This window comes from Poecilia formosa, unplaced genomic scaffold (assembly GCF_000485575.1).
Source record: "Poecilia formosa unplaced genomic scaffold, Poecilia_formosa-5.1.2 Scaffold295, whole genome shotgun sequence".
Taxonomy (NCBI): domain Eukaryota; kingdom Metazoa; phylum Chordata; class Actinopteri; order Cyprinodontiformes; family Poeciliidae; genus Poecilia; species Poecilia formosa.
Window position 1 is genome coordinate 352,145 of NW_006800234.1, and position 26,974 is coordinate 379,118.

General features: G+C 38.2%; 4 protein-coding genes across 10 annotated transcripts in view; 2 read left to right on the top strand and 2 right to left on the bottom strand.

Annotated features, from left to right (window-relative positions):
- The first annotated feature begins 110 nt into the window (after positions 1–110).
- Positions 111–4,555, top strand: sftpbb (surfactant protein Bb). Of its 3 annotated transcripts, none has more exons than XM_016681805.1 (11): positions 111–285; positions 478–524; positions 603–677; positions 979–1,101; positions 1,186–1,311; positions 1,409–1,489; positions 1,579–1,762; positions 2,648–2,790; positions 2,925–3,005; positions 3,141–3,251; positions 4,134–4,555. In XM_016681805.1, exons 1-11 carry the CDS (start codon positions 234–236, stop codon positions 4,170–4,172), a joined length of 1,062 nt encoding a protein of 353 aa, XP_016537291.1. In that variant the 5' UTR covers positions 111–233; the 3' UTR covers positions 4,173–4,555. The 3 variants fall into 3 exon arrangements, with proteins under 3 accessions (XP_016537291.1, XP_016537292.1, XP_007572162.1); XM_016681806.1 differs by having other exon boundaries at positions 609–677; XM_007572100.2 differs by having other exon boundaries at positions 113–285; positions 1,186–1,305.
- A 44-nt stretch (positions 4,556–4,599) lies between these two features.
- On the bottom strand, positions 4,600–9,668 carry usp39 (ubiquitin specific peptidase 39). 2 transcript variants are annotated; one of them, XM_007572106.2, is made up of 14 exons: positions 9,580–9,668; positions 9,030–9,110; positions 8,647–8,725; positions 8,461–8,555; positions 8,253–8,389; positions 7,757–7,909; positions 7,453–7,678; positions 7,287–7,361; positions 7,027–7,094; positions 6,761–6,949; positions 6,491–6,633; positions 6,214–6,349; positions 5,526–5,612; positions 4,600–4,856 (listed from the first exon to the last, which is right to left on the bottom strand). In XM_007572106.2, the coding sequence occupies exons 1-14, from the start codon at positions 9,596–9,598 to the stop codon at positions 4,806–4,808; spliced, it is 1,539 nt and encodes a 512-aa protein (XP_007572168.1). In that variant the 5' UTR covers positions 9,599–9,668; the 3' UTR covers positions 4,600–4,805. The 2 variants fall into 2 exon arrangements, with proteins under 2 accessions (XP_007572168.1, XP_007572169.1); XM_007572107.2 differs by lacking the exon at positions 9,030–9,110 and having other exon boundaries at positions 9,580–9,613.
- Positions 8,366–26,974, top strand: part of cunh2orf68 (chromosome unknown C2orf68 homolog) — a 20,235-nt gene continuing 1,626 nt past the window's right edge. Inside the window, exons 1-4 of one of the 3 annotated variants that reach the window (XM_007572105.2) lie at positions 8,366–8,435; positions 10,961–11,076; positions 11,162–11,307; positions 11,393–13,643. In XM_007572105.2, coding sequence (XP_007572167.1) covers positions 8,419–8,435; positions 10,961–11,076; positions 11,162–11,307; positions 11,393–11,515 — 402 coding nt within the window. In that variant the 5' untranslated portion in view covers positions 8,366–8,418 and the 3' untranslated portion in view covers positions 11,516–13,643. Of the gene's footprint in view, positions 8,436–9,094; positions 9,644–10,960; positions 11,077–11,161; positions 11,308–11,392; positions 13,644–26,974 lie in introns of those variants that run through there. The other 2 variants (XR_001664762.1, XM_007572104.2) reach the window with 2 other exon arrangements.
- On the bottom strand, positions 17,530–22,576 carry LOC103151851 (S-adenosylmethionine synthase). 2 transcript variants are annotated; one of them, XM_007572102.2, is made up of 9 exons: positions 22,339–22,575; positions 21,707–21,784; positions 21,421–21,543; positions 21,224–21,336; positions 20,998–21,141; positions 20,626–20,844; positions 20,362–20,544; positions 20,088–20,221; positions 17,530–19,318 (listed from the first exon to the last, which is right to left on the bottom strand). In XM_007572102.2, the coding sequence occupies exons 1-9, from the start codon at positions 22,430–22,432 to the stop codon at positions 19,216–19,218; spliced, it is 1,191 nt and encodes a 396-aa protein (XP_007572164.1). In that variant the 5' UTR covers positions 22,433–22,575; the 3' UTR covers positions 17,530–19,215. The 2 variants fall into 2 exon arrangements, with proteins under 2 accessions (XP_007572164.1, XP_016537290.1); XM_016681804.1 differs by having other exon boundaries at positions 19,231–19,989; positions 20,037–20,221; positions 22,339–22,576.

A 26,974-nucleotide genomic window follows, 5' to 3' on the forward strand; every position in this document is an offset into this window, starting at 1 on the left:
TATTTTTTTATTATTATTTTTTTATTATTATTATTATTATGTTCCCCAGTTTATCACAACGTTCGTTCCTTGTCCTCTCTATGCTATTGTTCACTAGAGCGCCTGCGCATTACGGACCGCGCTCTGATAGGGTGAGGCTGTCGGGCTGAATTTCCGGTCGATCAATAACACAGCTGCTGTTTCTCTAAAGAAAACATCAGCTTGTCTGTCAATCTCCGTCTGTCCTTCCAAGCATGTCTGCTTCGGGGTTCGTCCTGCTGGTGCTGGCTGCGTCTCTGTGTTCCGGTGAGGTTTTAATGTCTGCTCCGCACTTGACACACAACCAGTCGCCATTTATTGTCTGTTTACTGATCGAGCTGAACAATACCTGCAAAAACCCAGCCATCTATACTGATGTTATATCGCTTAAAAAAAAAAAAAAAAACATTTAATGTTTTTCTGCATCATTGATTTCACTCTGTGTTCTCCTCGCTACAGGAGACTCCAGATTTATTTTCGATTCTTCTACTGGACAAAAACCTCTGGTAGGAAGACCCGACCTTCATTGCGACATATTGCAAACTTTATTAATAAGCTGGTCTTAGTGGTCTGTTTTTCCCCGGACACAGGGTGTGTGTCCAGAATGCAGTCAGATCATCCAGCTGTCCGCCAACATGGTTTTCAGCAGAGACACCAAGGTAAGGAGCCAGCTGGTTTAAAATGGTTAAAATAAGGCTCCATCGCTGTAGGTAAATATCAAAATACATTCATTTACACATGCAAACATCAATGTGATGAAAAATTCATTGAAATTAAAATCAGAGATTATGATGCTACACCTTTTTGCCTCCCAATTTTGTGCTGCGTAAAATATAAAATCCTGATTAAAACAAAAATGCAATAATGCTGGATGATGTGAAGTGACAAAACATATGCAGTCATATTTTTTGGAGGCACTACGATTTCACTTCTGCATAACTATCTATCACACTTTCGCAGGTGACTGTATTTAAAGCCTTGCATGGTTTGTGCCGCCGTCTCCCTGAAGAACAGGCGTCAGAATGTGAGTCACAGGTGAAAATCTACCTGCCAAAGATCCTGCAGCAAACATCCAGTCAGTGGGTGAGTTTCACCTCTCCTTACTTGTGTTTTTGTGTGTACATTTCGTTTGTTTTATAATACCAAACACTGCCTCTGTGTTAACAGAAACCAGAGGAGATCTGTGAGGTTTTTGGACTTTGCGCCACCCGCCAGGACAGACAACCGCAGCTTCATCATGTCCCCAGTAAAGACACGGCCGGCTCTGCGCTTGGCTCTGAAGTCCATGTCAGTGTGAGAAAGCAGAAGAAGAAGAAGAGAAACTGACAGAAGAAGTGAAACCATGGTTTGCCCTATAAATGGTTAACCGGTGCCTTCTTCCTCTTTCTAGGATGTATTCAACCCAGTTTGCACCTTGTGTTTGATGGTTATCAAGAAGCTGGAGACAATGTTGCCTAAAAATATGACTGAGGTGATACTTTCATTTTCCACTGGTCTAATAATCTCCACCGCCCACACTTAAAGCAGCAGGGTCATTATCTTCTCACTCTCAACCTGCAGGAAACTTTGAAGAAGCTCATGGAAGAGGTCTGTGATCTGATACCGTCCAGCTACAAGGACCAATGCGACGATTTTGTGGACAAATACGGAGCGGAGATCGTTGAGTTCCTTTTGACGTCGGCTGCACCACACACCATCTGCTCTCTGTTGCACCTTTGCTTGTTTGAGCCGCAGCCGGCTGCAGGTCAGTTAGGCGTTTTCGTTTTTATCTCCTGTAGGTCATTTTGACTCCACATCTGACGCAACTTGGTTTCATGTTATCAAGTCAAGCTCTCTGGAATGGATTCGTTCAATTAAAATGAGGATCACTTGGAGACACTTTGGCTCTACCTTTGATATGTTGGAGCCAAATTTATATGAAGTCATTTCACAACGTCATTCACAAAGAACTCTCAAGCCCCTTTATAAGACAAACAGATTTAATTCATATACAACATAGAATCCTATTTATTTAAAATTCATTTAAAATAATTCAAATCTATCCAAAGCAAATCCGATCACTGGGTCTGATTGAGTTACAATATAATCCTGATTATAACCAATCCTACAACTTCGACTGTTGACAGAAAAACATACAGTTCACAGTAGCTCCATCAACACCATCTCTTTCCCTGGCGATCGTTTACAGTTGGTGCTTTTTCAGAAGCTACACATTACCCCTAGGCCAGTAGGATCTAAAAACCACGAAAGAGAAAGAGATCAAAACCAACACATCATGCAAAATTTTATTTAAAATATTCGGTGTACTGACGAGATGAAGCTGGTGCGTTTTGTAAACGTGAGTATACTGTTTCATTAGGTGTGAAAGCTGCACTGCTTTTAGGAAGAAGAACATCATAAAGTCAAACACAGTGGAGGCAGTGTGATGTTGAGGGCCTCTCCTGTTTTAAGATCTGAATCACTAGAAAGCAGAATCGGAAAATCCCAAAGGAGAACATTTGGCAAGTGGGCCAAATTTCCCCCGACGCGATGTAAATTCTATAAAAACAGTGACCTTCTTGGTCCACTGATCACTGTTCTTTGGTTTTCTGAAAGCTTACTCTGGTCAGTGCTGTGGTGTTCTTCCCAGAAGTGGACCTGACCTCTGACTGCGACTCCTGCCAAACGCTGGCTGCTCTGAGCCGTCTGCACCTGGGGCTGAACGCCACCGAGCCTCAGACGTCTGCTTTCCTCCAGTCTGTGTGTGCTCTCCACCCCAAAGCCATCCCTAAGGTCTGAGTTCCAGCGACTGCTGACATCTGTCAAATAATACCAAAAACCTTAACTTATCTTAGTGATTTTAGTCATCGTAGAGTTCTTATTAGTTGCTTTACTGCTTCGTTTTAACCTCTGAACTCTCTTTTCAGTGTGATGCTTTCACCAGAATCCACGGGCCTGAGCTGCAGAAGATTTTGGGAAACCAAATGGATGTTCCTCGTGTTTGCGAAGTAAGAATAAGATAACGGTCACAAATGGTATCTGTCATTTTCTCAAAAGGCAAGAAAGGGAGAAATTCATTCTGCAGTTAACACCTTTTTTTTTTCATCTATATAGTTTTGGGATTTTTTTTTTTCCCCCTGCAGAAAACTGGTCTGTGCATTTCATCAAAGAAGCTGGAGCCACTGGGAAATAATCCTTGTACTTGGGGACCAAACTACTGGTGCAAAAACATAAACACTGCTCAGGAGTGTGGGGTAAGTACAAATCAACCATTTAAATGATTACACTGTCTTTTTAGTGTTGACTTCTGATCTTAGTTTAAGTAAAACGAGTTTCAAAGCTTGCCCAGACTTTGCTCGTGTACCGGACTGAATAAAAAAGGTAATCTGTCCTAAACATTTACTGAATCAACCTTCCCGTTATAGATCATTTTGATACTTCAGTGTGTGTATGTATATATATATATATATGTATATGTATATATATATATGTATATGTATATGTATATATGTATATGTATATGTATATGTATATATGTATATGTATATATATATATATCTTCAGCTAGCTGCATATAAATAAGATTAAAGCAATAAGCACCTATCAGGGTGTGAGTAAAATCCTAAATTTCAAATGTTTTCATGTTACAACCACTATCTTCCATGTAGTTTATTTTGGATTTTATGACAGACCTGCACAAGGTAAAACATGATTAGGAAGTCAAAAGAAGTGTTTTACTTTCTCTTCAGACATCTAAACATTGTGGACCATGCTGTTTGTGTTGCTGCGCAGCATTTTACATGTATAAAATGAGCAGAGCATGTGACTTTACATTTCAAATAGATACTTAAGGCAGTTAATTGCAGCTTAAAGCACTGAAAGCAAATGCATGCCACACTGCAGATTTTTGCAGAAAAAGCTATTAAATGTTATTTTCCTTCTGTTTCACAATTACAACTACTCTGTGTTGGTCTGACACGCAATATCCCAATAAATACACAAACATTTGCAGTCAGGTTTAAATTTTTGCTTGTCAGGCACATGAGCTAAAAGTAGGACTGGGCCATTTTTCCTATTAACTGAAGAAATGTCTAAATACTGATTTGTGGGTTATTTTCTTTTCTTTAAATCTGCAGAACCAGGTCTTCTGTGAGAATTACATGTGGAAGAATTAGAACCTTGTGAGGTTCACATCTGGAGACCTTGACCTCCTTTGAAAAGGTGTAATGCACTGAAATTGTTAAATGTTCTGTAAATGTAATTCAACCACTTGTACTGATTTTGAACCTAGCCATTTCCCTTCCAGTCAAACAAACTGAGAAATATTTATACTTGCACTGTGTGAATTATCGTTTTCTGCATGTTTTGCTTTGTATGAGGTTATCTCTGTCATTATGAATGTAAAGACAAAATGGCAACATCTTTTCTGATTGTCAGCAAGAAACATTCATGTTTTCTCATAATTCAGATGGAGGGCTCCTTGTTATCTCATTTCTTTGCTCTTCTGATGACTTTTCGAAATGCAAATGATGCCATACAAATAAAACTCTAAAAATGGGAGTAAATGTTGTGTTATTACACTTTAATTTACACAGACACACATCCTGGAGCTGGTTTATTAAGAAACATCCACATAGTAAAAACATAAAACAGTACAAAAGAACATAGAGGTTTTAACATATCTTTGCGCCGTGTCTTTGAATGTCGTGTTCTTCTGCCACTTTATTCATTTTTTTTCTCTTCCAGTCGCTTAAATATTTAGCTGATTCCCAGAATGATTACAAAACTAACAGCTGTGAGTGCCTCACTTACACCCCCCTGTGGTTGTTTGTGTCACTGCTCTCTTGTCTTTTCCAAATCTGTTAGAAATGAGGGGAAAAAATAAGTTATCAGCAAAGAAATTTGCAGTTTTACTTTACACCTGCACTGTTGTTGGACATAGAGAGTATATATATATATTTTTTTTTTTTTTTTTTTACAAAAAATGCCTAAGGAGGCTCAGCGGAAACCTTAGAGGACATATTAAAATACCTCACAGATAATTTACAATTTTTTTATCAGTCTTGTCCTGCTAGCTAGTCAAGCTTAAGCTAAATCTTAAGCTCAACCATCTTTTATAAATGTTTTGCACAATGTCCCTGGTTGAACTTAAAAAAGCAGATGACCAGGCAAGAAGATATAGTATTCTTGCCAAAAGCACTTGATAACTACTACTTTATTAAGCAGATGTTTACTATATTTTGTAATAAATTCTACATGGTTTATCCCAAATCAGAAAAATAAAACAAATTAAAGCCTTATTTTTTTTGGTATTTTACCATTTTTTTCCTCATGTTCAGAGCCTCCACAGCTGTAATTCCAGTTGAGCAAAAGCCATTTCTCAATGTTTTAATACAATATTTGTACACAAAGATCCAGTTCATGCTTTTATTGTTATAAAATATCTGATTCTTCTTTGAGTTTCTGGTAATTTTACTTTAAATTACAATTTTTTAAACACAATTAAAGGATAAATGTGTCAGACTGACCTGGATGTAGGCCTCTGACAATGTGATCATCTGGGGGAGAATGTCGATCACCTGCAGGTCTTGCATCTCATACCACTTCCCCGTCCCCTGGTCACACACACACAGTCATGAAAAATTATTTTGGTAAAGCAGTATTTTTGATCAGTCAGTTTGGTCCTTGAGTAAAATCCTAAACAGTGTAAAAGATAAAATGAAAAACGGGGTTTTAAATCAGTTCAATGAAAATCCCATAGGACGTGTAATCTGTTGCATCTTAAACCAATCAAAACACTTGAGTCCAAACACTACACCTTTAGTGTATTCATTTTAAGAAGGGTGCAGTTACTGTGAATTTGGAAAAAATCCTCCATCAAACCCTTTTCCTGAACAAAAACATTTTTCCAATGCGACTCTTTAGCATATAGTTGCTAAAGAGAGAGAGAGAGGATGTGATTTTAAAAATCATATTTTGCTATTTTACTGTCCTCCTATGATCCTGCACAGCTGCAAAAACAAGAACTTCCAAGCCGAGGTTTATGATGATGAGAATTTACTCAAGCAGAGGGGGGAAAAGAAACATCCATCCATCAAGTCATTATCTGCCCTTCTACTAAAGAGCAGCATCATTAGAAAGACGAGGAACAATATACAAAAACATTTTTCCCTTGATTTCAGCCAATAATGTTAAATGTAAATAGCAACAACTTACATGATGCAGGACATGTATTCTGTAGGACCCTTCAGTTGGTTTTCCATCATGCACAATGTTTGCAACAAGGTCATAGGAAGTATTCTTCTCTGTAGCTTGCGCTTCCTCTGTGAGGTACTCAGAAAGGTCTACATTGCTGTGGATGTCAGCATTGAAATGTCAGCATTAATAAGTTCAGTAATAAGTTAATATTTGCTCTAAAAAGAAAATATATGTTGGACTTATTGAAAAAAAAAAAACAAGTACAGGTTTTGTCCCGTTTTTTTAATTGACGTACGTGATTGGGAAGTTGACAATTGTTGGGTTTTTTTCCACAAAGAAGTTGTTCTTGGTGAATCTTTTGATGCAAAAGATGAGGTAAGGTGGCAACTTGGTCAGCTGGAACCGTTTGAGGAAATTCTCTTTGTAGGTTTTGTACTCCTGAATGCAAAGTGGAAATGTTTACTTTCTTAGCTTTAGTGTTTAATGTAATTAGACATGCTTTGTAGCATTAATAGTAAGAAGTAAAGCTTTTCTTTGTTATAAATGAGGGCATTACATTCCATACCTTTTCAGTGTTGCCATTGAATTTGCCAAGGATGTTGAAGAGAGGAACCTGAGGGATAATCAGCTGCTCCTTTTCGTCTTTGTAGAGAGGAGCTGTCGGGAGGTCAAGGGTCAGGAACAGGAAGGTGGACTCAGACATCTGCTCCTGGTACTCCTCTGTGAGAAGCAGCGCCTCTTTTTCTTCAGGCAGCTGTGAAGTTTTGAAAAGATGATATTAGAAGATGATATTTCAATATTTAAATAGCTCAAATACTACTGCAAACATACCAAATCTGGGTGTGGAAGTTTCTTAGAGAAGATTCGCATGGAGCCTTGAAAAACTTTTGTGATGATTGCTGTGAGGACAGAATAGAGAAACAACCTATTTAACACTCATAGTACGTTTTCTTAAAAAAAAAACTATAGTAACTTCACCATTAATGCACTTTATTTATTTTTTATTAAAATGTACAGAACAATCCGTTTCCAGCAGAAATTGTAAAACGTCGATATGGTGCCCAAAATTTTCTGAATCGTCTCCTACTCACATGATTTCTTCTTTGTGCCTCCAAGAGCTCCATGCAGGGCATTCAAGAACCATGTCATGAAGTCTACAGCATCACCTGCATGCAATAAAAAAAAAAACATCAGCAAAACAACCTCATCCCCAATACCAAAAGGTTTTAGAAGCCAGGTTGAGTACAGATGAAATACCCTGCTTAGTAATTTGAAAGGTTTTCTTGCTGCACAGCACGACGGCCTGCAGCATCTCATGTGGGGACACGTGCGCCTTAAAGTTTCTCGGATTCCAAAGTTTGCGCATCAGCTCCCCAAACCTCTGGACCAGGAGGAACATGATGTCCCCCGGTGGTCTGCGGATATCCTTGTAGTTTTCCTCCTCCAGAAAGTAGTTTCGCAAAGGTGGAACATTTGAAAAAGCCTAGAGAGACAAATATAAACTTTTTATAGCACTTGATATTATCCCAGCGTCAAAATCTAGAGAATCGCACATCAATACCTGTAGCACCGCGTTGGCGTAGTCGTTGGCTTTGATGTTGTTGAGCCCCACGATGCCTGGCAGGTAAGTCGTTCCATCGTAGGCTCTGTACAGTTTACCGTGCTTGTCCAGTGCCGCAATGTGCTGCTTGGTGAAAGTCGGCTTCAGTACATACTGATGGAGAGAAGGTGGAAAATTAGTTAAGTAAAATATTAAATGAGGAAAGACAACAAATTGAACAAACACTACAATGAATCTAAAGAGACCCCTAACAGGTCAATTTCTGGTAAGCAGAGTCAATAGTCCACAGGAACATGTCCTGTTCATAAGATGTTGGGAAACACTGCTAATCAACCTCTTTTGTTTTTGCCATGCCTCTAAATTTCTATCTGGTCATATGGTCAAAAACCAGGCTGGGAGACAATGGAGTCAGGGATATGATCCTTGCCAATTGTGATGGATGGAAGTGATGGTTCTCATAGAATCAAAATGATATGATATGGTATACTTCACTCACTGTAATGTCCTCTAGGGAAGAGTCAATGATCTCATAGTTATCTGGCAGACAGTAGAACTTGAGGGTATGCAGGTTGAGGAACACGTGATGGCTAAACTGTACACTGTGGGTATATGCATGAGACTTCTGACCTCTGCCTGCAAGAAAAACACAACAGTCAGTCCAGATGCTCTGTCCCTGCAGGTAAGGTCCAGTTCATATCGTTTACCTTGAAAGTATTTCCCACATACGAGGCAAGCATACACGTTGATGTGTGAAAGGGAGATAGAGCAGAGCTTCTCGAAGTCAAAATCCAGCACACTCCTAAAGGATAAACAGAGAGGAATCTGTTGGCCACGGATGGAGCTAACTAGCATGGAGGGCTAGCGATTGTGCTCATTAAACTCAGTCTTGCCTGTTTATGGTGTCAAGATAAGGACAGTGGCGGCTTCTACGGTCTTCTCCTACACGTCCTCGACCTCTTTTGACAGCAACTGAAAAATAGATCCTACGTCATTTTTTTTTTTTACAAAGTCACTGAACTTTCTATACATTTCGCTACAACTCAGCTAGCTAAACATGCTAGCTAACATAGTTTTTAAGTCTAACTGCATAACTATATATATATAAAAAAAGATATTTTTAAAATATGCATCTTTATATTAGACATTCTACAATGTCTCCAGCGTCCGACTGAACCGAACCTTACATATAATCCAACTAATATTTTATCTCTAGCTATCTGTTTAGCTGATGGCTAACAAACGTTGCGCCAACGTTAGAAGTAAACAAACTGACCCCCGTCTTCGTGATCATCGTCATCCTCCTCATTATCTCTCTCGCGCTTCAAAGAAATCATCTCATACGTTATTCTGCTGCCTTAATATCACATAAACACAAAGGATGAAGTTAACTGGGACACATGAATGGGTTTAATGCAAGCACATCGAAACTCGCGGCAGCTGTGCGTCGTAGCTCAGGAAGAGCTAACAAAAACCTAACCCGGTGTTAAAATATTTTTTATGCTAAAGTTTAACTGTGTTGTTGTATCAGAACCAAAACTATTTAGTTATTTATACAACTACTATATTGTTTTGTATTTAATATTAAATGATATAGGTAATTTTACAGGGGGGTTTATTTTAGTATTAGTTTCCAGTCTGTGTGAACTCTGGGAATGGTATAATTGGACAACAATTTATGGGCAGCTAGCTTGCTTAGCTTTTGTCAGAGCTTTGATTGAAATTTCTTGTAATAATTACGTTACAAATTCTACATTTCATATAAAAACTATTTGACGAGATGGATATTTTAAGAGACGAAGGAGTGCATGAGTTGAAATACAAACCCGGTGGTCGATTGGACATGAACCACGGCTTCCTTCACCATATCCGCAGGAACCAAATTGCTAGGTAATTTCCTCAAACATTGTTAGCTAATGCTAATTGTTTACGATATGTTCTTTCAGGGTAACGGTAGTCTGTCTTCTGACATTGAAGGTTAAAGATAATATTAAAGGACAGAAAAGTCCTTGGTCAGTGGTTGAAAACAAAAGGTTTAACATATAAAACAGAATACAATAAGGGAAGCCTGAGCAGGCCTTGCGGATTCAAGACAAATTGAATTCAAGACTACAGGCGTATAAATTGTGTAAATTTGAACGGTTCGTGTGCTTAGAAAAATAAATTGGAAAACTTTAAGCAACATGTTTATTAATTTCAGCATTTTTAAAATGTGAAACTGATGTTTTAAAGAGTCATTACACACAGTGGTATATTCCACAAGTCCTTTTAACGTTGATGACTATTTAACACAGCTAATAAAACATAGAATTCAAATTTTACGAAAATTTGAATTTTACATAAGGCCATAAACATATTTCTAATACAGAAATGCTATGCTATGTTCTTGACCTAGACAATCACGGGGAAGGGTCAGGCACTGAAAGAAGCTGGCTGCTCACAGTGCACTTTACTGAAAAATTTTAATAGAAAGTTCAGTGCAAGGAAAAAGTAAGGTAGGAAAAATTCCACAGAGATAAACGTGTTTGTAGGAGGATTGCTGACAAAAAAAAAAAAACATTCAATAGTTTGGGGGGATTCACAGTGTTTGGATTTCAGTCGGTGCTACAAGAACCAGCTTTCACAGACTTATCTGGGACGTGGGCTACAAATGTCACAGTTCTTTTGCCTGTTCTTCCTGAACTAGAGACAATATCTGAAGCATCTTACCCAGACTAAGGAGGTAAATGACTCAATTGTTGCTCAGTGGTGCAGAATCCTCTTTTAAAAAGAAAGTTTGGGAATTTTGTGTTTTGGACCCAATGTTTGGACGAACAGTGCAGAGGCACCTAATATGGGGATTAGTGATGTTTCCATAGTCATTGATGGAGACGTCAGTGACGTTTTCAACAGATGAAACATGTCATCTGCTGGTGTTGGTCCACTGTTGTTTTTTACAAGGTCAGAGCAGTCGTCTACCAATGGTTATTACAGTACACAGTTCTTCCTACTCCTGTGGAGGTTTGTAAGGATGATGATTTAATTTCCCAGCAACACTGTTAAAAATAGCAATACATTACCATTTCCACTAAAATTAAATAATTGTGTAAAGAAGTATGTACGCAAGGAAGACAAGTTTAATTTAAATTTTAACTGAATGAAACATTTACTTGTTTTAATTTTAAACAGTCATGCAGTCAACATTGTCCATGTCTTTGTTGTGTTAAGAGATGACTATGATAAAGAAGTAAAGCAAGCTAAAGAGCTTCAGCGGCGGAGGCACACAACAACCCCTAGAAGACCTCGTCGACCCGACATCCAGGTGTACCATCCGAGACAAAGGCGTAAGTAATCTGTGATATTTTTTTTCAGGGTTTGATGGTGACTGCACCCAGAGAAAGGCTAAAACGGTTTTTGATCATTTTCCAGGTGGCTCAGAACCAGAAACCGGTGCTGATCCCGAAGAGTGGAACGAGAGTGGGTCGAGCACAGAAACTGAAATCCACAGGACAGAACTCTTCTGGCTCGACTACCAGGAGGACTCTGGAGTCGTCACTTCTTTCTTGGTGCACAAGGTGAACACTTGTTTCTTTTGCCTGAAAGTATGTCACTTTACTTGTTGCTTTGGTTTAAATTTTCTCCTGTTCTCTCTTTGCTAAGGAGGATAAGCCTGAGAAGGTGGTGGAGCGTGTTTCAGAGAAGAACGTCTTGGACGCCGCAATGAGAGCAGCTTTGGAGGTTCGAATTCGAAAGGAAATTGATAAAAGACGAGACAACCGGTGATGGGGATCCACAAGCAGCCGATTTCAAAGACAAAGCTGCTACAGTCACAGTTTTGTGCTCCTGCTTTTGTGTGGTTTGAGCACAACGAGGATCCCGCTGTCATTTACAGTGACACTTGGCAGAGGTGACCTGAAGACAAGCCATGTGTTGGTTAAGAAGGAGAAGGAAAAGCACTTATGACTCCAGTAGGTTTACATGAATATCAAATGAACATGTTCTTGGTTTTATTTGTTTACAAGCATCTACTATTTTTGTTTTGTACCAGTAAGAAAAAAAAGAAAGAAAAGATTCCTGTTGTGGAGCATCGGTGTATAAGCGACGTCTTGGTTCTGAAAATGAGAAGTTTGTCTTGCTTAGTGGCGGCCACAGCATTATGTTTAGGTGGCAACTCTGTTTTGTAGTTTCCAGTTGTGTTATTTATTATGAGTTGTGAAAATACCATTATTTTTGATACTATGACACATTTTGACAGTTGATTTTTTTTTTTTAAATAAAAGATTACGTTTCCTTAAAAGCCATTTATAGTTTTCCAATGGAGTCAGGATAATGTTCCCTGTTATTGACTCGCCCACCCTTAGCTGTGACTCTGCATTCATTTTGTCGAGGTGACATTTTTGCAGGTTTCCTTCTGAGAAACATAAGCTTTGACTCAAGAAATCTTCTGAGTTAAACGACTTACATGAAATCCTCAGCAGGTGGCAGCAACTGTCAGTTTTACTACTATCCTGCTTCTTCTATATTGTCTCAAATTATTTCTATAATTGCTGGTCAAATTTTTGATCTATAGGTTTTGGTTGAAGAATACATTTCCTTTCACTACTTTCACTAGAAATTGTTTATAAAATGTAGAGTAAAGGTGATGGCTTTTAGATTGTTTCAATCTAAAAATCCACTTTTACTCCGACACCCCTGAATAAATCTTTTAACAAATTTTGGAGACTCCTGATTAGTAACTCTTGTGTGTTATGATCTCAATATGAACCCAGATGTTCTATGAGGGAACATTAGCAAGCAAACAGAAACATGAGGGACAAAGATTTGTCATATTTTAAGATTTTTTTTTTTTAATCCTGGTCCTCAGGAAGGATCTGCATCAACACCAATCGTTCATACAGAGCAACAATGGAATACTTCAATAAAGGCATGTGAGTGGCCCAGTCAAAGTCCAGACCTAAATTCAATTTAGAGCCTGTGATAATAAAAATTACTTTTCTTAAGTCATTCAGTGTGACTAGATTTGAAATATTTTATAAAGAAAAAACGGGCAAACATTTCTGTCTATTCAGCTTATACATTTCAGCTGTAACAGCGGTGAAAGGTGGATTTACAATGTGTTAAATCTTATTGCACTCTACAGATCTTTACTTTAAAAAAAAATAAAAATTTGGATATCAAACCATCCATTTATTGTTCTCTGCTAAGCAATATGCACAAATTATGAAACATGCTACTGACACAATTCAGAGTGATCATGTTCAGGTCAAAGTTCAAAAAGTTATTAATAGCTTTCCTTGCATTTTACTGTCCACATGGACATTTTAACCAGATCTATGTGTGAACTTTATTCCTAGATGAACAGAGACAGTGGGGTGATAATGTTTTCACTCCGTTTGTGACCTTTTGCACAGAGTGATTAATGTTTGTTTCCGACTTTGATCTGTGCCAGATCCAACAAGCTGAAACCAGACAGGTACGTAACATAAGACGTACCAGGCTTATATGACTCCAATCAGTTACATAGTTTCTCTATAAACACGTGTTGTTAAGCAGAACAGTAAGTCATCTGCAGAAAATGTGTAGCCAGCATAACTCTTTTTAAATTAGAAGAGCAAATATGAAGAGGGGACCGAATCTAATAAAGTGGTCAGTCTCACCAATGAACATCCTCCTTCTGTGTTGCTATGCCTTTTTCTATCACCATAACTGCCAGCTCTGACTGTCTTATTGTCCGATGTGTAAATGTTTGGTGACCATAATGACAGTAAGTAAAGCATAACACCACTGAAGACACTTTTTGTTCCCTTTTACTAATTCTCCACTTAGGCAATGTGATATAACAGCATGATGCACAGATCTATGTTCTTTTATTTGTTTGTTGAAACACAAAACTAATAAAACTGTGTTTACAGCAAATGGAAAACACAGTTTAAATAAGTGAACGTACCATCAGCGAACACTGGGAAAACACAAAGCTGATTTTACTTTCTGGCAGCGTTGATTCAGACTGTGGAGGATGATTAACTCATTGTTTCGTTAATGCCTGAAAATATGCAAACTTCATCCTGTTGCCATGTGGTCTGTCAGGATATGTTATGTAAAGTCTTCCCATGGCAAGAGAAGTGGGGTCTGCGAAGCCATTGGTGCATCAGCCACACTCCCCCGTTGGAGCGTTGACGCCCTTCTCCGGTTCACTTTTCATTCCTCCTTCTGCACGTGACTGAACTTAGACCAGAGTAGGCTCAGGCACATGTTCTCTGCTCTCACCTAATCATTTGTGATTTTGCAGCTTCTCAGTTGGTTGAAAATAGCCCAATCACACATCACCAGTTCTCAATGACTGCCAGTTTAACATCATGCAAGAAAGGCGATTCACAGCCGACATCAAAGCACTTGTCTTGTTGCGCAAAATGGAGTTTGGTGAAACAATGTGTCAAAGTGTGTTTGTTAAAACGTGAAACATTCCCCTCTAGCAAATCGCTGTACATTTTTGCTCTATTCCTGTTGTAACCTTTTTGTTGGTTAATTTGTTGCGTTATCTCAATAAACTGAATTTGATGATACAAGTGAAACTTATTTGTAGATTTGTTACACTTTTAGTGCTTGCTTTGGTAAAAATTTGATGATCAAGGCTTCCACTTAATGAAAACCAATTTTTTTTTTTTTTCAAATAATTGGGAAATTACATAAAAGAGAGGATTTTTTTTGGTAGAGAACTGCACTCAATAAATGGTTATGGCTCCTTTTGCTTTAATTATTGTATCAATATGTCACAGTATGAAGGTAATCAGCTGCAGCGTTTAAGAAGTCTTGGTTTATTCAACAGCAACATATTTGGGTCATCCTCTACTTGACTTTTACTTCACAATCTTCAAAGCTCTGATTACACATGTTTCTTGTGCGCTTTTTTTTTTCAGCCACACTTTTTCCTTCCACTCAACCTTCACTTAGAATTCGAAATAGTAAAGTCCTTGAAAGGATGGTTGCAAACTCAAGAGCAAATAAAGTGTTTCAAGAGTGTAAACAATCATTTGAGTCAGATCAAATCTGCTATCCTTAGCACCTAACAGGTGTGTATGTATGATGTACACTAAGAAATAATAGGGTCAACAGATGACCACATCTCAATTTTAAAACTGCTGCTTCAACAAACTAGCCAAAACTTGAAGTCATGTGATTTTTTTCCCCTCTGTGCTAAACATTAAAGGAGTAAACTACATGTTTGCTTTTAGTTTCCTGCCCCCAAAAAATACAATAGAGTAGCGGCAAGCTCCGGCGGTATTGCATCAGCTGTCACCTAATCTGTGTAATAAATCCCACTGACCTCAGCTTAACAGGCAACCTTCTGCCCTTCCACATTCAATCTGCTGCATTGCGTGTGGGGAATAGCACACATATCAGGAGATGTTATCTCTCGAGTCCGCAGTAGTTTTTAACCTCAGTGTCATTTTATCTGGCTTTCACAACGGGTTGTTTGGTCTTGGCATGTGAGGATACTGCAAGCGGTGCCCACTTTGATGTGGGAAAACTCTCAGTGTTTTCTCTGAGGCTACACAGAGCAGATCATAGTATGTCCCTCCTTAATAAATAATATTACTCAAAAGTCAATTTATTTCAAGAACTTTATCACTAATGGAGACACATAATGTAGATTAATTACACACAGATAGATGTCCGAAAGCCTTTATCTGTGTACTAAAGATCAACCAGAGTGAGAGCAAAAGAGCTGGATCTTTATCAGTGTTAAGGTTTTACCACAAAGCTCTTGATAAACTATCACACCCAGAGTGTTTCAGCTGGGAGCGTGTTGTAGTGGTGAGGAATGTTGTCCATTCATGGTTCAGTAAGGGCGACACGCCAGCCAAGCCATCAGTATCAGTTAAATATAGCCATCAGACTGAGCCGGTGGGAATGAAAATGCACCCCTGCTGTAACCGTCCTTCATGGTGCAACTGGAGCGCTTCTACCAACCGTACATGTGGCAGTGTGGCGTACTTTGCTGGAGTTTTTGTATCTGTTAAAGTTTTGTCATGTTAAAAACCACAAACTTTAACATCTGGATTTTGTTTGCAATACAAAGTACTAAATGTTATTTGAAAATATTTTACAATTGCACACCTCCTTTTTACTCTAAGCACACGCAAAAATGTCTCTGCATGTCTAAAGCTTGTATAGACAAAATACTTGCAGTTGTAACAATTCTTTATGTACTCTAAGTGATTTTTTATTTTTTTTTTGGTTGATCTATCACATAAAATCCCCCCAAAAATACATAAAAGTTGTGTTTCAACCACAAACTTTTAAGTTGTAACTCTTGACAACGTCCAAGAGTTACATAATCATTTCCTCTACAAGTCAGTGACAAGAACTGACTTGAAGAAGTTCTGCAAGTGATTAAAATGTCAATTCAAAACAAGTATTTTCTCTCCTGGTTGTCTGGAGAAACTTCATTTTAAGATATTTTCCCAAAGCTCACTTTTCCCCTGATGTGTTTGCCACAGCGGTTACCTTTGTTCGTGCCCTGGGCGATCAGTGGTTAGTGGGACCAGCTCAAACTTGTTTCAGAGCACATTTCTATTCTACTTCACACAGCTGTCAATAACAGGCTCTTGTACTCACTTCATTTAAACATGTCATGCCAGATTTTCATGCCAGTTGTCTTGATAACTTCTACTGTTACATAATATTGAATTCCTGAAAAAGTCAGAACAAAAGTATAACTCCAGTGAAGCGATCCACCAGAAACGACAAAAATCGACTAAATAGAAAACACAGGAAGATTTTTTTTTAAATACTGCACTGTTGTGTTAATATTATGTAGCTCCAGTTTGCACTGAATACCATTGATGTCACCAAACATTATCTTGCTGCTTGAATTTCCCCACTGGGACAGTAAATGATATGTCTGCTCTTTTATTTCATATATTTGGAAAACCAGCTACTGACCACTACTAGCTTATCTTATGCGAGTTTGGGTCTTGGCTCGTGTTTAAATTCTAGGAAATATGGACAGTTTGTAAAGGAGCCAAAGTTTAGACTCGAGTTTTTCTTAGTGGTGGACTGAATTATAGATCGGACACTTGTGCCAAACATTTTCTAAGAACAGTTGAGTTTTTGAGAAGATAACTTTCAATGGTATTCAGGTTGTATTGACCTCAAATATATTGATCTGCACTGATAATGTGATCTTATGATCACTGGAAAAATCTTTACCCATCATCAATGAGCATGTCAGATGTTCTTCAAATCTGATGTAGGCAAGTTTTGACAACCATATCATGCAGATAAATAGTGTATTGATCCTCTTCATGTCTACAAAAGCATTATTGTTTTATTTACACAGTCAACTTCCTTTACAGTTGCTTCCATGGAAAATGTTTTGAATAAGATTTTATTCAGTTCATAAGTTTTTTTGTATTCAAATGTAACTAACTTTTAAGTAGCTGTGAAAATAACTGAATGTGTTAAAGGTTTATATACATTTTTAGTTCAAAATACATTATTTCAGATACATAATTTGGAAATGCAACACCTTCTAGTCCTTACTTCATGTGGGAAATAAGCTATATTGTAATGAGGACCATGCACATAATGCAGTCATTTATTGCTGAAACCATTTTTTGTTTCCTGTATGCTTTTGTACTTGATTCAACTGTTCATTTTATTGTAATAAACACTTGCTTGCAACAAGCTTAAACCCAGTTCGTGTGCATTTCAATACTGAAATCAGAATTTGATCAGAAATGTTTACAAAAAATGTCCACACTTCTCTTAAAACACAAAATAACAGACAAGAGTTTTTAAGATGGATAGCTTTTTTTTTTATTACAGAGCATCAGGGAACTATCCAATTTGGACATGGAGCACATTACAGAACGAGCTACTTGTTTCTGTGGAAGTTGGATGCATGTTGGTGAGAAGGAAAAAGCAAATTAGAGTGGGTGGAGGAAAAAGAAAAAAGAAAGGCACTCTTACACTTACTGTATCCATTGGGATGACCACCAAGTGGCAAAAGGGAACAAAACCAAAACCTTTAGTCTATCCAGATCATGTGATGGCCATGTAAACACGGCTGGTTTCTCTGTACCACACCAGCCAAATGAGGCCACCACATTAATGAGGATAGGTAAGAGCCAAAGAATCACACCTGGTAGTTTAACGGGATTTCAAAACTAACCCACCTAAAAAATAAGTTCTGCAATCCAGAAATAAAAATAAGCTGTAAAAGTCATTACAGTTCCCAGTGACGCGTCGAGGCAGACCAAAGCTTTTCTGTACAACACTCTGGGACCTCAAGCCAAACACTGAAAGTCAAAATAATTCACAATTCAGTAATTCCAAGTCTTTTTAAAGCTGCCTTCTAAAACATCAGCTTCTCTGTATCCACGCTGAGTTTCAGAGAACAAATAAATAGTGTTGAGGTTTTTATTTCCTGGTCAATAAGACTCTGCAGCAAAAATCACGCCCCGTTGAGCTAAAGATGTGAAACAGGTTTCTCTGTAGCTACACCTGCCATCAATAAACTCAAGGAGTACAAGAATATTTAGCCACTTTGAAACCATGAAAAAAAAACAAGGGATCCATAAAAAAAACTGATAAAATTGAATTTCAATGCATAAAACAAGTTACTTTTCCCCAATACCTATCAAGTATATCCGATACCCTCTGCAGACCAAAGCAGTGACATAGCAGCTTCTGACTTTTCTGTATTACGTCAGAAAACAGCAAAGGTCTGTGGGGGAATTTGAGGCCTTATGCTCTGTTGAGCCTGTATGATTAGGAGTTGGCTTTCCCCATAGCCTGCAATGCATAGCATTTTTAGTGACAACAGTAACAACCCTTTCATTTTAATTGTGCTATTCCAGGATCCTCCACAAAGATGAGTGAATATAACTAAAAACACACACCAGATCAGGAATAAGTGTCAAAAACTGAGAGGAGGAATGTTAAAGAAGCTGAACTGAAAGGGGATCATGTCAGGTGAAGGCTCTCCATCAGTTAAATTAGGCATCCAAGCAAGTTTAGATGTCATGCAGGCTCCTTACATTCAGTAGCACCAGAAACTTAAGGGTAGCGCATATTGCCAGATATGCTACCGCAGTGACATCACACCGAAGACTCACAGTACTGATGAGACTGGAATGCCAAAGGAGAACGAATGAATGCAGCTACTCAGCAACTATCACAACGAGAAAGCGAAGGAACATCAAGACAGGAGAACATGAAGAACTACGACGCATGAGTTCATGGAACCCATCCTACCCTTTAAAACACCAAGTTTCTGAGGTCTCCTAGAACCCTGCACAACTGCGCAGCCATCAGAAAACAGTAACAAGACAATCAAGTGAAGCAGGGAGTCATGTGTCATTTGTGTGAGAGTGAGGGGAGGAGAGAGGAAAGAAAGAAGTGCATTTCACCCCTGGAACCTTGGAGGCTTCTCTGTAGTATACACCAACAAGCCTGGGGGGAAAAGCTTAACAGGTTTAGTATTTGAGCTTTTTGGGCACCTCCCATGGGAAGGAGTCTCGGCCAAAGTGGCCATAGGCTGCAGTCTTCTGATAAATGGGTTTCTTCAGATCCAGCTCCCTGGAATACATAATCAAAATATTTAGCACCAATCGCATACTCAAACTGAAACACAATGATTCTCACACAAGAAGGTAAAGATGCCAGTGTCGAGCCTTATGACCCATGATGAAGAAACTGGCCGATACTTGGATGGAAAAATGGATCTTCAAACACTTACCCCTCAGATAGAAGCTCCAGCTTGCAGATAAAAACCACACTTGTCCATTTTACAAAAACAAAGATTTCTATCTATATGTGCAATATCAAACATTATACAGAAAAACGGTGAACTTTAGTCATAACACTGTCCCTTGATTACAAGACAGACAAAATGTTCGCTTGAAAATACTACTACTCAAATTTAATACTAGTGATGAAACAAAACATGTACCACATATCAAGCCAGCATATTGTTAGAGACGACAACCGATAAGCTGATGCGGCATGAAAACTGTGGACTGTATCGGAGCAGATAGCCTGACTAGCAAGCTTATGTTTGTTCATTACAACTTTTGTAATTCTATAAAGTGCAAAGAAAGTAATCTTCTGTGGGACTGAATACTCAAAGAATCAAATATTTCACCATCTCAACTGCTGTAGACATGCTTGTCAATTTTCTAATAAAAAAAAAACATGGCAATTAGATTATGCTAATTATTCTCAGTGTGTAAAAATTACCCCTAAACTGTCTTAAATCAAAATGTTAATACTGGCCCATTCCTATACTTTGTTTCCCCTAGAAGGCCCAGGAACTGCTGTTTGATGAAGCCTCAGAGGTTGACATTACCTGACAATGACTCCGGGACGAAGGTCAAAGTTCTTCCTCACAATATCAAGCAGTTCTCTCTCACTCTTCTGGGAGGTCCCGTAGTGGAAGATAGAAATGGAGAGTGGATGGGCAACTCCAATGGCATAGGATACCTAATATAGTACACATATGTTATAACAAGCATATATATAAAAAAAACAAAAAAAAAAAAACACGCAAAACACCAGGCGGAAACCTCTGGGAACCCCTCACTCTGAAGAGAGAAGCAGCAAACTTTGGCAACACATCTTACCTGCACCAGCACTCTTCGGCACAGTTCAGCCTTTACCAGGGACTTGGCCACCCAGCGTGCAGCGTAGGCAGCAGAGCGGTCCACCTTTGTGTAATCCTTCCCGGAGAACGCGCCACCACCATGGGCTCCCCAGCCGCCATAGGTGTCTACAATGATTTTGCGTCCAGTCAGGCCGGCATCCCCCTGTAGAGAAGTGCAGTTGTGTCCCATTTAGTAACTTCCAGAATGTCTAGTTAAATTCAAGTCACATGATGGGATGTGTACCTGAGGCCCTCCAATGACGAATCGCCCACTGGGCTGCAGATGGTAAATGGTGTCATCATCCAGGTAGACAGAAGGAACAACGGCCTTAATGACCTTCTCCTTCAGTGCATCTCTCATCTCCTCCAGGCAGATTTCCTCATCATGCTGGACAGAGATAACAATGGTGTGCACTCGCACAGGGAGCATGGCGCCACGGTCTTGACGGTACTGCACAGTAACCTGCAAGAAGGCAAATTAATTAAATAAGGCTTCCAAAATCAATTTCCACGACAAGCATCAGCCAGAAGATGGAACAACTTTTAACACCCGTTACCAAATATTTCACACTTTTAGATGAGCATACTCAAAAGGCTCATGATATGAGAACTCTACCTGCGTCTTTGAGTCTGGCCGGAGCCATGGGAGTGTGCCGTTGCGTCGCAGTTCAGCCATTTTAGCATTCAGCTTGTGGGCAAGGATAATTGTAAGTGGCATGCACTCATCAGTCTCATCGGTTGCATATCCGAACATCAAACCCTACACAAACAAAACAACCGCAAGTGAGCTTTAAGCATTTAATACTTCAGAAAAAACTCTAAATCTTGCACCGACTACTTACCTGGTCCCCTGCCCCAACGTCCTCTTGACTCCGATCAATGTGAACACCTTGAGCAATGTCAGGAGACTGCTGCTCCAGAGCCACAAGAACATTGCAGGTCTTGTAGTCAAAGCCTGTATAGAAAACAGTTGCAGGTGAAGCCCCTACACGTATAAACGGAAAGCTTCAAGGAGAAAAAAACAAAATAAATGCTGCACCTTTGGATGAGTCATCATATCCAATTTGACGGATGGTTTCACGTACAACTTTCTGATAATCCACTACAGCATGCGATGTCACCTCCCCCGCCAACAGAATCATCCCGGTCTTGGCAACAGTTTCTGCATTAGAAAGACAGATGCAAAAGAATAAGAAATACACCTTTGAGTCTTTAAAGCCATTATTATTGCAGCGATTTGCTCCATTTAGCACAAAGGAGCTTTAGTCTTAAGCAAATCTTAGATACATCAGTCATGAAAATGAGAGAAATAAAGCATGTCTTACCACATGCAATTTTGGCATCTGGATCCTGCTTGAGATGGGCATCCAGGATTGCATCACTGATCTGATCACAGATTTTATCTGGGGAAAAAAAGGTCACAAAAAGATATACATCTGCATCAGATGACTGAAGAGAGAGAAATTGTAATAATGCTGTCTGGTCACAGTTGAGGCAAGGGGAGAGAAGGGACACGGTGTATCGTTACAGTCGCCATTTCAGCAGCTGTACATGTGGTGGAGGAGACAGCGCGGGCAACTAGACCGAGACCGGAAACAACCCTTGATATAAACCTACTTATGGCACAAAGCTAAACACTGCTTACTGAAATCAAATTATACGTCCAGAACCTTTGTGTGTCCAGTCATGTCCACAATGTGGGAAAAATCTCTACAGGACTCAGCATTTTATGAGCTAGCTAGCATTAGCTTGTAGCAGCGCGTGCTCTGAGCACTGGCCCGCGACAGCCGCGAGGCTGGAAAGAATTGCCTTAAATATTTACAGCTTTTTATGCAAGACAGACACTCAAAATTACAAGTACCGAGTAAAAACAGAGGCAGAAAAGACACAACCTTAAAACAATGCTGTAAAACTGCCTGGTATGTGAAGCAGAAAAGGCCGGCGTGTCGAGCCTTACCGGGGTGTCCTTCTCCCACCGACTCTGAGGTGAACAAGAAGCAGTCCTCCTCGATCAGGGAGTTGTGGAAACCATTAATTTCTCCGTTCATCATGGCTGCGGCTGCTTTTACAAAGTAATATGAATGTTGCGCTGACTAGGTATCACGTTTCAATAAACCTGACTCTTTTTTTTCTCTGTTATTTCAGAGCACGGAATTACAGCGCCTCTGTGTTTGATCCTTAAACCTGAGCCTCATGGCGCAGAGCTCCATTATTTATACTGTGAAGTCTGATGTCCTGACGTCAGAGGAGGCGGTCCGTGTTGCTGAACCTATCAGGAGGCAGCACCCAACTACGAGCAGGAATGCGGTGCTTGGTCCGAAATTGACAAAAATCACATGCTTAACAACTCTACGTTTGAAACAAGAGTCAAGTTTGCTCCCAGTGAACGCGAACATTTATATCAATATAGTGGATTTTTGAAATGTGAAATCATACAGAATAAGCGGAGGTCCGTTTAAATGTCATTTTATCTCAGTTTGTCTGAAATTCTGCTCATAAATAAAATATTTAACAGTGTGATGCTTTTATCAGCAAAATTCCACGTGACTTTGCATGTATAAATACTTTCTGTGCTTCTCCACACACGCACACGCGCACACACACACACACACACACACACAATGTTTAAATTTTACTTTTATAAAGCTTCAAAATGAATCTCACTTGGTTCGGTGCTTGGTCAAGTGTTACCCAACAATACCTAGACAAAATGAATCATGATTGTGATTTGGTCTTTTTCAACTGGTATATTGCCCCCTGTTGTCTATTGTAAGCAATGAAAATGAATTCATCTGTTAATTCTTCATATGTTGTGTAATGTATAACGTTGGGTATCGAGATATAATCTCTAACTGTTGTTTTCTCTCTCAGCGCTCTGTTATACTTTATAAACTGGGAGTCATCCTAATTACTGGTATGCCAAGTCATTCTGGAGAAAAGTCATTCTTGTTATATGGAAACAAATCAAAAAATAATAATAAGACTCTCCACTTTGAGCAACAATTTATATTGTAAAGAAAGCTCTTTAGTTGATGGCATAATACTTGGCAATCTGAACTTACCACAAAAACGTGTGTCCCAGTGTATTTTTAAGGACTTTGTCAAAACTCTAGTCTAATTGTTTGCAATGATGTTGTTCATGTATTTTATTGTTTAATTGGTCGCTATATGCAGTCTTGGTTTTCTTTGCAAAGCATATCTGAGTTCTAATGGGACAAGTATATATAGGAAATGAATGAATTAATTAACTAATTATTAAATGAATTAATGAGAGAAAACAGCAGGGGGAGGAGTGTGTTGTAGAAGAAATCCTACAAAGAGCAATAGAAAACTAGAAATTTAAACAAATAAGTTAAATTTTAATAAGTTCCAGAAATGACTAAAATGCTGTAAAATGAACTCTGAAAACCAACTCATAAAAACTGCACAACCTAAACCTGGACATGAGTAAAACTTTGATGCTGAATTTGCAAACATCTGGCAGTTAATATAGCAGTATTTCTTCTAGTTTTTACCACTTTATCTTGACATCGGCTAGAATTGGGTGTGCAAAAAAGTGGAGAAGTAAACATTTAGAAATCTTGCTTTTTTAAATCTATAAGTTCTTAAATTGACTAAAAATGTGACACTGACAGTACTACAATATGCCTTTCCTTCAAGAACTTTGAATGTTGCATTTTTAAATGGCCACAAATTTACTGTGTACTGTCATGAGGTAAATTTGCCAAATCATGATTTAAAACTTCAATTTTTACAGAATTTACAAAGAACTTAAACATCAACTGCTTAAAAACAATATCTTACTTTGAGTAAAAAGTATAATTGAACTTTTACACATTTAATTTGCATTTAAATCAAGAAGTATATAAACAAATAATTTAGCAAATTTAATTGTAGCAAGTATTGTGGCATTTGGGGGGTGTTTTATCACTGGAACAAACTTATGACACAGGTAAAACGTCATTTTCCTAAAGTCATTTACACTCTTTGGTATAACTCACTCTAAACAATCTGATAAGTCACTCACAGAAAATGATGGTTTTGGTGAGAGAACCACGTAAACCTGGCCAGTGATCACGTCTGACTTGGTTTCAGAGTGAAAAGTGGCCTTCAGGTGAACAATATACGCAGAGAAAACTGTATCTGAAAAATAATTAATGCTTAAAAAGCTCAGATGTACATCTACTGCTTTAGGCCTTCCTGTGTAATATGATTAAATGTGATGTTTGTGAACATGCTGCTCCGCAGTAACCCAGAGATAGACTTAGTTAATCAATTTAATCTGCTACGTTGGCTATAACCCCAAAACAAAATTTGATTTGGAGAATATCAGCCTTTTATGTACAGAACATTTTTGCTTTTATCAAATAAAACAATTACATGTTTTTTTTTTCCCTATTAATGAGTTAAGATTAAAATGTATAATTCAGATCACAGACAGTGATAATAAACACCGTCTATGCTCTGAAAACTAAAGGAGGGAAAACTGAATCTGTTTTGTTGAGGAAAAGGTTGTTAACATGACAACCTTGATTTTACTGCCAGCCTTTATCATTTGGCTCAGTTCAGCCTCTGACTATTACTGTGTTTTATGGTTTTTATTTGTGTCACCAGACCATGCAGGTCAATCGCTGAGCAGTGTTGCATCAGAAAGGAAGAGTCAGCATGAATAAGCACTGCGGACACTTGTTACAAAGGGTGGAAAAGCATGATGCAAGATGTCCTGGATGTTGCCCTCTGCAGGATCTCTAATTGTATTTACTCTTGTATATTTACTTAGATGGTTAAAATAGCAGGTCAGTAGCAGAATGACCTGTCAGAGGGAAATAGCAGCTCAATAACAGAGAAAATGCCTCTTCTAATTTTAGCAAAAATTCGGAGAAGTACGGTTCTTTAACCTCTTGAGAGAAATATGTCACTTTACCGACTTTTACTCACAAACGGAGACAAATCTCTTTTCAAAGCAACCTGGAAACTACAAAGAGTTAAACGGCATCTGTGTATGACTCAGCATATAACTTTTTCATTTTGACTCATGTTTAGTTCGTGAAAATTCATAGAAATATTATCGATAATAAAAACTGAAATACCATTAACTCGCAAATGCAAAAGCTGACCATTTCACTTTTTGTCTCAGTATCACAAACTTTGATAGATTTTAGTGGAGTTTTTATGATACATAAACTCAAAGTATCCCATAACTACAAAGTGATAAAAAAAAAAAATTGATGCATGGTTTTCCAATTCAGTTTGGAAACAAAAATTTGAAACAGTAGCATTATGTGTAATGGAATGATTTTGATACTTCAGAAAAACTGAAGGCTTTTCCTATCCTTTAGTGCAAAAACAGGCCAAACTCAGTCAGATTTGACACATTGTCTGTATTCATTAATATTATTCAAGGTCTTACAGGAAGAGAAATCTCCTTCAGGTTTTCTTTTACGCTTGCCTGGTTTCAAATATAACATATAAAATTGATTTAAAAAAAATATATAAGTTCAAACGGTATAAATACTGTGCAACTGTACTGGAGATGTGTACAGAAGCAATAAAGACAAAAAGCAGAATTCAAAAGATCATAATTTATTCTTTTGGATCGTGTTGTACTAGATTTGTAATTGGAGAACAAAGCAACAAATTCATAAACAACCTCCGAGATGCTTTGATCGCAGAATTTAAACATTTTCATGGATCAGCAATCCAGGTTTTAAGAATTTTGTTGTCATTCAATCACAATTATTTAAACACACGTAGACGAAACCATCTACACTTATGACAGAAGAGTTTTAATTCACTAGGATGGAAAGAAATCATCTCTATAGTAAAAATAAAATAAATTATCTCTGATATAATTTGGACACTTGCCCTGAAATAAAGCTCTGTAACTGGCCAGCAGAATTTAAGTTAAATAAGAAAATAAATACACAATTTAAGTAAAATAATCTTTATGGTATAGATTGTCTCTTATGTATATATATATTTATATATATATGTATGATTTTTCTCAACATACTTCATATTTTTGATATTTAACCTACACAATTACAAAACAGGAACATTCAGCAAAAATTTCACAATAGTCACCATTCATGAATGCAGTATTGAATGCATCTAAATGATCTAAACCTGGACAATTAATTTTCATGTCAAAGAAACGTCCAGCAAGTTGCTCTTTTAATCCCTTTCAAAAAAATCAGGAAAATACATGAAAAGATTAATTTAATCTCAAATTTATCCGAGTACAACTACCCATATTTTTTTCTTGCACTAACATTTAATATCGAAGCCAAAAATTCATACTGTCTTTATCACGTTTTTCTAAGAATTTTCACAGTCACAAATATGACAAAGAGGAGTCAAAAACAGCACTTTACGGCACAAAAACAACAGTACCGGAATGTACGGTATGTCCAGCAGCAAACCATGCAAGTACAGCCGCAGTCCCATTCAACGGCCCCCGTAACTCATACACACACACACACACACACACACGCACACATCTGTCATCCAAAGCACACACTCGCACACTTTCAGAAAAAACACATACACAAACAACTAACTACAGACATACACACACAAATTACGGCCACAGC

What these genes read in the sequence shown, in the direction of transcription:
- LOC103151851 (XM_007572102.2), bottom strand. Translation starts at nt 22,432, where the DNA reads ATGATGAACGGAGAAATTAATGGTTTCCACAACTCCCTGATCGAGGAG. An exon ending in AGATGCCAAAATTGCATGTG is followed by an intron (nt 21,544 to 21,706) that starts GTAAGACATGCT and finishes TTTCTAATGCAG; the next exon opens with AAACTGTTGCCAAGACCGGG. An exon ending in GGCCAGACTCAAAGACGCAG is followed by an intron (nt 20,845 to 20,997) that starts GTAGAGTTCTCA and finishes GCCTTCTTGCAG; the next exon opens with GTTACTGTGCAGTACCGTCA.
- sftpbb (XM_016681805.1), top strand. Translation starts at nt 234, where the DNA reads ATGTCTGCTTCGGGGTTCGTCCTGCTGGTGCTGGCTGCGTCTCTGTGT. An exon ending in AGCAAACATCCAGTCAGTGG is followed by an intron (nt 1,102 to 1,185) that starts GTGAGTTTCACC and finishes CTGTGTTAACAG; the next exon opens with AAACCAGAGGAGATCTGTGA. An exon ending in ACCCCAAAGCCATCCCTAAG is followed by an intron (nt 2,791 to 2,924) that starts GTCTGAGTTCCA and finishes CTCTCTTTTCAG; the next exon opens with TGTGATGCTTTCACCAGAAT.
- usp39 (XM_007572106.2), bottom strand. An exon ending in TATCTTGACACCATAAACAG is followed by an intron (nt 8,556 to 8,646) that starts GCAAGACTGAGT and finishes TTTATCCTTTAG; the next exon opens with GAGTGTGCTGGATTTTGACT. An exon ending in TCAATGGCAACACTGAAAAG is followed by an intron (nt 6,634 to 6,760) that starts GTATGGAATGTA and finishes CTTTGCATTCAG; the next exon opens with GAGTACAAAACCTACAAAGA.